This window comes from Corythoichthys intestinalis, chromosome 5, assembly GCF_030265065.1.
Source record: "Corythoichthys intestinalis isolate RoL2023-P3 chromosome 5, ASM3026506v1, whole genome shotgun sequence".
NCBI lineage: Eukaryota > Metazoa > Chordata > Actinopteri > Syngnathiformes > Syngnathidae > Corythoichthys > Corythoichthys intestinalis.
The window spans coordinates 13,999,371-14,009,958 of NC_080399.1; the positions used below are offsets into that span (position 1 = coordinate 13,999,371).

The following is a 10,588-nucleotide window of genomic DNA, read 5'->3' on the forward strand; positions in this document are numbered from 1 at the left end:
ACAAAATCACCATCAAATGTGATCTGATCTTTGTCAAAACACAGATGAAAAAAAAGGGTATGCTTTAACTAAAACCAACCAAACATTTATAGGTTTTTATATTTTAACGAGGAGAGTATTCAAACAATGACAGAAGGAGGAAAATAAGTAAGTGAACCATCACATTTAATATTTTGTGCCCCTACCCCTTTGGCAGCAATAACTTCCTGGAGTTGCAGATCAGTCAGGCATATTGATCAGGACTAATCTAGGCCCATTCTTCTCTACAAAACTGCTGTAGTTCAGTCAGATTCCCTGGATGTCTGGCATGAATCGCTGTCTTTAGGTTATGCCACTGTATCTCAATGGGGTTCAAGTCTGGACTTTGACTTGGCCACTCCAGAACGTGTATTTTGTTCTTCGGAAACCATTCTGAAGTTGATTTACTTCTGTGTTTTGGATCATTGTCATGGTCCAGCAGCCATCCTCTTTTTAGCTTCAACTGTCTGACAGATGCCTCAGGTTTTCCTGGACAACATCCTGATAAGCTTTTGAATTCATTCTTCCATTAATGATTGCAAGTTGTCCAGGCCCTGAGGCAGCAAAACAGCCCCAAATCATGATGCTCCCTCCACCATGCTTTACGGTGGGGATGAGGTGCTGGTAAGCTGTTCTGTTTTTCCTCCACTCATAACGTTGTGTGTTACTCCCAAACAATTCAACTTTGGTTTCATCAGTCCACAAATTATTTTCCCAAAACTTCTTTGGAGTGTTCAAGTGCCTTTTTACGAACATTAAACGAGCAACAATGTTATTATTATTATATTATTATTTTTTTTTAGACAGCAGTGGCTTCCTCCGTAGAGTCCTCCCATGAACACCATTCTTGGCCATAGTTATACATATAGTTATGTGTGCACAGAGATATTGGACTGTGCAGTGATTTCTGTAAGTCTTTAACAGACACGCTAGGTTTCTTTTTTATCTCTCTGATTATTCTGCGCTGAACTCTTGGCGTCATCTTTGGTGGACGGCCACTCCTTGGGAGAGAAGCAACAGTGCCAAACTCTCTTCATTTGTAGACAACTTCTCTGGCTGTCGATTGATGAACATCCACTTTTAGAGATGGTTTTGTATCCTTACCCAGCTTTATACAAATCAACAATCCTTGATCGCAGGTCTTCAGACAGCTCTTTTGACCGAGCCATGATGCACATCAGACAATGCTTCTCATCAAGACAATTCTTACCAGGTGTGTGTTTTATAGTGGGCAGGGCAGCTTTAAACCACTCATCAGTGATTGGGCACACACCTGACTTAAATTGTTGGGTAAAAATAGGTTTCAATTGCTCTTGAAGTCTCCTTAGACCAGTACTTCTCAAATAGTGGGGCGCGAACAAACAAAACAATGTTAATAAAGTTCTACTTTATTTTAAGTTGATCTGTTACTTTTTTTCGTTATTAGGAAAAAAAAGGACACAATGTTAGGCAGATGCGTATTTATAATAGTAATTTTATAGACAAATGATACTATTTACAGTGGTGGCAGAGAGTTTGGGGGGGCGCGAAACATTTACGTCTTCCTTGGGGGGGCGTAACAGAAAATAATTGAGAAGCACTGCCTTAGACAGAGGGTTCACTTATTTTCCCCCTTCTGTCATTGTTTGCATGCTATCCTCATTAAAATATGAAAACCTAGAATTGTTTGGGTGTTTTTAGTTAAAGCAGAGGTTTTTTTTTTTTTTTCATCTGTGTGATTTTGACAAAGATCAAATCACATTAGATGGGATTTTATGCAGAAATGAGAGAAATTCCAAAAGGTTCATGTCGCAATCTATGTCTCCATAATTTGATACTGCCATGTGGTTCTCAGTCTTTGTTTCCTCAATAAATACTATCCTTGCAATTCAAATCTTGGATTTCACTTTTCAACAAGATGGAAAAAAAGAAAATGGAATGGCATGTAAAAATCATTTTTAATACTACCCAGGAAACTTGTTTACCACATATGCTAATTCTTCACACCTTAATTCATCTGAGAGCCTATTAGGCACTGCTGTGTTGGTTGTTTTGGTATTTCGCATATTTAATCACACATATTTATGTTTTAAGGTCCCACAAGTTTAACTTGGTACAAATGGATCAAAATCTCGTTCTTTACATTTGAAAGTGAAATTCCCACTTTTTCTTCACTTTGTGCTGGCATATTCAATATTGTTTTTTTCAGGACTAAGCAGTGGCAGAAGGACCAAGGCCGTGTACGGTACTCTGTCAAAAAGAATTGAAAAAGAAGGTCGCTCTATATGAAGAATCCTTCAAATGGGCTCATCCTTCGCAGTAGCCTTGTTCTGTACTATGACAAACATCTGCTTAGAATTTGGATCTTTGTTACTTTAACCTTCCATTAGTTTTTTGTTTTGTTTTTAAGCTTCTCTTGTTTTCCCACATTTTTCAATGAATTTCGTAGCTCTAACCAAAAGAATAAATCACCTTTAGTATGACAATAGCAATGAACTCTTTGACTGTCATTCACGGAATTAGATGGTAGGGTCATTCACTTATGTTTACCGTATTACGATTCATGATGCTAGCTGTAGGTGACCAAGCCTGAGCTGCATCAAGTCTGCGTCTTGTTCAAGGACACTGACAACAGTTATTCCTGTTACACGAGTCAAATCCCCAAACATTTCCATGATAGGATGTAAGGAGTGTAATCACTACACTACTGGGCCGGCCGCCCGGTTGCTTCAGGTCAGATGTATAAATTGCTTCTCTCATTCCAACAGCTGTACTGGATAAGGTATGTAATTCTGTATGAACAGACAGCTATCTTTAAGCCCATAACTACATATAATTAGTAAGCTATTGCCCTCTGATAATTACATCCTTAAAATTTTAGAACATTGATTAGCTTGAACATTGATTCATAAGTAGTGAAAGAAAGCAGTGAAAACAATTAGAGGAATATCTCATTAATTTAATAAGAACTCGATACCTTCGGGATATTCCTTCTTTAACCAAATAAACATCCTTGTTGTGAATACAGCAATTTTATGCATAATCTTGTTCTACTTGTTTGGATTTCATCCAACATTACCTTGTGTTTAAACTAAGAGGTGAGCGGCGGGTCATCTAATGTGTCTGTGGACCGGCGCCCCTCCAGAACAACACTAATTCATCAATATCCCAAAGCAAATATTAGACTTATTAGTCTTCTGCACAGAGACAGATACTCTGAGACCTTGTATAGAGACGCTTCACAAACCTCGGGCAGATTACATATTTATTTATTGTCCCCATGTTGCTATAGTGACATTAAACTCACTGGGAAAAGGAGGCTCATATGCACACTCTGGATACAGTTAAGCTTTGCAAGTACACTGAGTGTTTTAATACTGTTTTGTACTTGAATGTTTTTTTTTTTTTAACTGAATAATATCATTTACCTAATAATTAGATTATTTTCTTTAATGCCAATTTCAGTGCTATTTGCTCCCCTGAATGCTTTGGAGGTTTGTCCGTCCCTCCGTCCATCCGCCTGACAAAAAACTAGTCGTCACCTATCAGTACTTTCGTCCGACATAAAACTAGTCGTCATCCGTTTTTCCATCCGTCTATTCGACATAAGACTAGTCCTCATCCATTCTTTCGTCCGTTCAACACGAAACTAGTCATCATCCATTCGTCCGACAAAACAAGTCGTCCTCCATCCGTCCGTCATAAAACTAGTTGTTGTCTATGCATTAGTCCATCAGACATAAAACTAGTCGTCATCCATACGCCCGTCCGTCCCTCTGACATAAAACTAGTTGTCATCTATCCGTCCGTCCGACATAAAACTAGTAGCCATCCATCCGTCCGACAAAAAACTAGTTGTCATCTATCCGTCCGTCCGACAAAAAACTAGTTGTCGTCCATCCGTTCGTCCGACGCAAAACTAGACGTCATCCTTCCGTCCGTCTGACGTAAAACTAGTTGTCATCCTTCCATCCGACGTAAAATTAGTAGTCATCCTTTCGTCTGTCCGTCCGACATAAAACTAGTCCTCATCCTTTCGTCTGTCCGTCCGACAAAACTAGTCATCATCCATCCATCCTTCCGACATAAAACTAGTTGTCATCTAACCGTCCGTCCGACTTAAAACTAGTTGTCATCCATCTGTTCGACATGAAACTAGTTCTCATCCAGCTGTCCGTCCGACATAAAGCTAGTTGTCATCCATCCGTTAGTTCCACGTAAAGCTAGACGTTATCCATCCGTCCGTCTGACGTAAAACTAGCTGTCATCCATCTGTCTGTCCGACATAAAACCAGTTGTCGTCCGTCCGACGTAAAACTAGACGTCATCTATCCATTCGTCCGACGTAAAACTAGACGTCATCCATCCGTCCGTCTGATGTAAAACTAGTTGTCATCTAACCGTCCGTTCGACGTAAAACTAGTCATCATCCATTCGTCTCTCCGTCCAACATAAAACTAGACGTCATCCATCCGTCCATCTGACGTAAAACTAGTTGTCATCCATCTGTCTGTCCGACATAAAACTAGTTGTCGTCCGTTCGACGTAAAACTAGACGTCATCTATCCGTTCGTCCGACGTAAAACTAGACGTCAACCATCTGTCCGTCCGATATAAAACTAGATGTCATCCATCCGTCCGTCTGATGTAAAACTAGTTGTCATCCAACCGTCCGTCCGACAAAACTAGTTATCATCCGTTCGTCCGACATAAAACTATTCGTTGTCCATGCATCAGTCCATCAGACATAAAACTCGTCATCATCCATCCGTCTGTCCGTCCCTCCGACATAAAACTAATTGTCATCTAGCCTTCCGTCCGACATAAATCTAGTTGTCATCCATCCGTCCGTCTGACGTAAAACTAGTTGTCAGCAATCCGTCTGTCCGACATAAAACTAGTTGTCTTCCGTCCGACATAAAACTAGACATCATCCATCCATTCGTCCGACGTAAAACTATACGTCATCCATCCGTCCGTTCGACATAAAACTAGTAGTCATCCATCTGTTTGTTCGACGTAAAACTAGACGTAATCCGTCCGTCCGGCGTAAACTACATGTCTTCCATCCGTCCGTCTGTCCGCCCGATGTAAAACTAGACGTCATCTCTCCGTCTGTCCGCCGGACGTAAAACTAGTCGTCATCCTTCAGTCCACCCGACATAAAACTATTCGTCATCCTTCCGTCCACCCGACATAAAACTAGTCGTCATCCGTCCGTCCATCCATCCGACGTAAAACTAGTCGTCATCTATCCGTCCGTCCAACGTAAGACTAGTCTTTATCCATCTGTTCGTCCGTCGGACATAAAACTAGTCGCCATCCATTAGTCCGTACGTCCGACATAAAACTAGTAGCCGTCCATCCGACATAAAACTAGTTGCCATCCATCCATCTCACCGACATAAAATTAGTCGCTATCCAAAGACGTCCGACATTAACACTTTCAAGCAATTAAACATAGATCTGTTTAACCATGTCAAGCTCTCTCGTGATCTGTCAATATTCGCTATCACTGCACTTGTAGACGCGCACTCAGACAATCCCAACTGTCTCAACACAAATATTGAACTTTGTTTTTTTTCACCCCCCGCAACCACACCCAAATCTGAAATAAAAAACATCTTCTCCATGTCAGTAGATGCCAGACACACAACTTTATCTGTTTACAGTCAGGAAATGACTGCCACACCAGTCTTCTGTAAATTGTATTAAAGCTTAAGTCCAAGGAAATTTGAAAGTCACAAAAATGACAGAGTGCTGCAGAGCGCTGTTTTATGTCATGTCCAATTTCAGGTACAGACACGATACAATGTGCTTCACTTGGTCTGGAGAGGAATAAAGATGTGTTTTTCTCTGTCATTTCTGTTGATTCGATTGGTGTGTGACTTTCAAAAATAACATTTTGAGTGTTAAATCATGGGATGGAGCACATATGCTTAACAACATCAGCTCCTGGACAATCGTATTTTGTTCCTTCATCTTGCTGAGCCACTGCTTATACTTGCACTCCTTCCATAGTCTCCTAGAACCTCAGAGGGAGTAACACGAGGACATAAAACTGTGGAAAAGTTGTGGGCTACAGCGTTGCAGAAAATGAACGGAAAATGTTATTACATGACTCTCTGGGCTCCTGTTCGCGTTTTTTTCCCCCAGCTCAAAATCTGCTTCTGATTGAACCGAGACAGTCCAAACAGATGCAGATTGACCATTGCCTGCTTCATGTGGACCGCTCTGGCATGTGTATGACATGCGGTACATGGCTTGTGACATTTGCAGATGTAAACACAAGAAAGAGAGAGAACCTTGACACTCGCCATCCTGACAGCTGGTGGTGGGGATTTTGTAAAGGAAAGGTTAAATCTGATTGGGCAATCTGGTACATCTGGCATACATTATCATTAGCTGTTCATGATGAATAAGGTTCAGAAGACAAGTAGATGAGGAGAAAGTCCTCAGTTAAGCTGTTTTGATTGAATAAATCCTTTTGGTGGAAGATACTATCATGTTGACTATTTAGTTCAGCCCTACAAGCTGCTTGTACAATGAACATCATCATCATGAACTGTGAGTCGAACAACTTTGTACTTGTATGGAGGGGAGGAGTTACTTTAGCTAGCTTTGTTAGCGGAAGTATTTTTGTGGCATAAACAACATAGAGTAGGCATTTGTAAACATTGCTGTCTTGCTTAACAATTTTCACTATTAATGACATGTTTCGTCCCCTATACCATTTACCGTACTTCGTTCTTCTCCAATCGTCTTTTATAAACCAGCAAACATTAGGACAGATGACAGTTTTCACAGCGCTAACGGATTGATTCCAGCTTTTTCCGGCTGAGCCGCGACTCCAAAACAAAGCGACGCTCTGTGTGCAAATGGTGACGCCTTCGCACATTAACCGCCAATGAGACGCTCTTGGAGAGCTTTGCCCGCTTGTAATTGCAGAGTGCAATTTGCGGCGCGGGATCGAGGGACTGACAGACGACCCGAGACAATGCGCTCGGGGGCTGCTCCAAGCCCAAGGCTCATCCTGCCAATTTCGACATAAGTACAGTCTTCAACTCTTGACAGCATTTCAACTGTCACATTTTTTTCCCTCTTGGACCCGCATTTGCACTTTGCATGCACACAAATGGACAAGCAATTTGCAACAAATGTGAGATGCGGTCACACTAGTGCACCAGGCCATTGTAACTTATGGTGGCTAGGCTGACTACACGATGGCCAAATATGTGCCGTTTTAGTGAAAATTAGTTTCATAGTTGAGGTTGAGTGAACTACCTTCTAACGTCAGAAGCCAGTCAAAATATTTTTTAAGAATAGCCAAAAGTTGGCATTATTTGGAATCTTACACTACATGATTTTATATGAAACCAACATACTTTCCTTTAGGCATGTGCCAGTTACCGCTTTCAAGGTTTACCGTGGTATGGAAATGTCACGGTTTCAAAACCACTTAAATTTTCCGTCATACCGTAGTACGGTATTAGCTATTTTTCATGTCCCAAAAATGCAGCGAGAAATCCGTGGCTTGGAGCGGAAGCGCTCATCCCTACCCCTCCAGCTCTTGCTGTGTCGGTGATACTACACCTGAGCTTTCTCCCCCCTCAAAAAAGACAAAGTCGCTAGTATGGGAGTACTATTACGGCCGTGGCTTAGACGTGCAAAACATGCTTGCGGAGGGTGGTTGCTAGGGGAAGCAGCACCTCCAACATGAGTTCACATTTACGTGACCATCATCCGTCACTTTACACAAAATTTAAAGTAAGTAAACGCTGTCATGAGCGTTTCCCATGGTAAAACAAATAAAATAACTTAAGTTTGTTAGCGAGGCAGATAACGTGGCTAGTTAGCTTGCCAATACGGCTAACTAGTTTCCTCTCCACCTACTTTTGTAAAGTCTTCTGCCATTGTAAACATCTGTTCTATATAACATTTTCATAATACAGCCTGTGGTGTTTTTTCTCTTTCTGTGTTGAGAGAGGGTGTGTGTGTGTGTATAATGTGTAAATAATGATACGAGTCATACACACACACTCTTGCTCTCCATTAATATTCAACTAATTATTATTAATACTGGTAGTGGTATATGTTTTATGTAAAATCAATTTGATCATATATTGTTTAAGTCTAGTTCAATGTCACCAAGAGTTCTTTTTCTTTAATGTTGAGCTACTTGAGCTGTGGCTGTGGGTTTAGTCTATAAGTTCTATTTATTTCAATTTTATTTAAAATATCTGTTTGTTTTTTTTTGTTATTTATTTTTTTACATTATATTAATGTTGATGTTCCAATTTGCAAACATGTTGTGAAAACAAAAAAATCCTGTTCAATGGAAAAAAGTATTTTTTTAATCCATACGTCTCAAAATAATACATTTTAGAGCTATAATTGAAACACCATGATACCGTGGTATTTTTTGTTTAAGGTTATCATACCGTCAAAATCTCATACTGGCACATGCCTACTTTGCTTATTCACTGCCAATAACTCATTCACTGTGACGTTGCGATTTTCAACTGCTTATTACTCAAGAATGAAAAAGAGTAGAAACATTTTTTATGATGAAAGATGGAAATCTAATATTTCATTTTGTAAATTGTTTGTTCATGTAGCCATAGAACACAATATTCTGTTGCGCTTGAAAGAAGGGGATGTCTTGTGACATGATGTTTGCTAGTGAATGAGTTAACATTGATAGAGTCTAAATCCATTCAAACTGGGAGGGATGGCATTGAGTGGTCATATTCCACTGCCATTGACGGTGACAGACGTCCAATCTAATCTGACTGAGGGGCTGGCAGCGAACGAATGATCAAACGATCCTTGAAAGCCATCCCAGTCAAACTAGATTGTACGTCCTTCGCCATCAATGGCAGCCAAAGGGTTAACAATTCATAGAAAGTTATGAAATTCCGTCAGGTTATGCCTTGATTTGTCGTTTAGCTGGTTTTTAATGCATTTTGAAGTTAATCTAGTCTAAATCCTTAAACCAAGATGTTTTGGTTGTTATTAATAAACAACTGTGTTGAATGTGACTGTAAACCTCATAAGGTAATATCAATAAATGCATTTAATTCTCGTTTGGTAGAATTGTTCACAATCTGCTAAACTGCATTTTATTTTGTCAAATCAGGACAGCTAATTTGCTGCCACTAATTAGTGCTCATATCTTGAATTTTTGCGAAGCAAAAACGGAAAAGATGACTGAAACCCTGCACAAAATGTGCCAGAGCAAACAAATATTTTGAAGCAGAGTGTGTTGTTTTAGTTTCCGTTCACTTTGTCATAGAAACAAGCATACAAATGTTGAACCGATAGCTTACTTTATGACATTGTGATTATTTCCAGTGGGCAAAATGATTCGTAAACCTGATTTAAAAGAATGAACATTTATATTGTGTCCACTTTCAAATATACATTCACCAAGTAAACTTGTAGTTCAAGGTGTACAGATATGATAATTTGAAAAAGAATCTTCAGTAGAAAATCTCAAGGGAATTCCATACATCCTTTCTTATTCACATTGTGAATTCTGCAGAAACTGTAGTCACCCGGTGGAGGAAGAGCAATGTCACATTGGAAAAGGTACTGAGGCTGACTTGTGCCTGTGAACTGTGGAGCCATTGTATAGACCCCCGCCTCCCAGTCAAAACTCACACTGCACTCTTACTTTCATCCCCCCCGCCCTCACTCGACCGCCACCTCTTCTGTACGGATACGCAGAAAACCGGGCCCTGCAGCATTCACTCTTCCTGTGAAAGAGCGATTCATGGCCGCCTTCCTCATCTTCTCACCTTCCAGCCAACTCTCTCGCTGCTGACCTCTGACAACAGAACCTCAATGCAAACACTCTCGGGGCGCGACAACAGACATTGTCAGAGCACAGATGCCCATTGGATGAGAAACGGACCTCTGACTCTGCACCAGACTCACACTTGAATTTCAGCCAAATGCTGAGTAATGAGTTAGATGTGAGAATAAGACCACAAAAAAAAAGGAAGTCATTTTTTGAGAGAAAATATTGACCTTACACCTGAATTTGAACATCAGGGGGTCTGTGCCAACGTGGAACAGATGTGGATGTGGAAAAGGGCAGGGGGGGGGGGGGCGCAGTAATTAGTAGTGGTTCTTACCTCCATGGCTGGGGTTGGCAAGGCTCAGCAGGGTCAGGACGGCACCCACCAGGGCAGATTGCAGGGCTCTCATAGTTTAGTGCTGCGAGTTAAGTCCTCCACTGTCTCTGCTTAGACACACTCCATTCACCGGGGCCTGAATGACTTTCCACTTTGGGGACCTACTACAGGATACCACTCTATGTGAAGGGGCCGGGCTGGGCCTGGCCGGGGAGGGACCAGGAGAGAGACGCCCTCTCATAGAACCCACCCCAACACACCCCTCCCCAACTTTCAGACCTTTCAAACACATATGGCTGAAGAATCACTTGCTGTATGTATTTCTTGGTGCTCCACTTTAAGATGCATAACAACAAAATAACGATTCGATTTGATTTGAATATATTGTTGTACAATTGGAAATCATAGTAAAAGAAATCTCTCTCATGAATATTTTTAAATCCAACAGACAA

The 10,588-nt window shown here is 40.8% G+C and overlaps 1 protein-coding gene across 1 annotated transcript in view; it reads right to left on the reverse strand.

Annotated features, from left to right (window-relative positions):
* The window catches only part of cspg4 (chondroitin sulfate proteoglycan 4), a 157,623-nt gene extending 147,341 nt beyond the window's left edge, over positions 1-10,282 (reverse strand). Inside the window, exon 1 of the mRNA XM_057837467.1 lies at positions 10,137-10,282. Coding sequence (XP_057693450.1) covers positions 10,137-10,209 — 73 coding nt within the window. The 5' untranslated portion in view covers positions 10,210-10,282. The remainder of the gene's footprint in view (positions 1-10,136) is intronic.
* Positions 10,283-10,588: the final 306 nt, after the last annotated feature.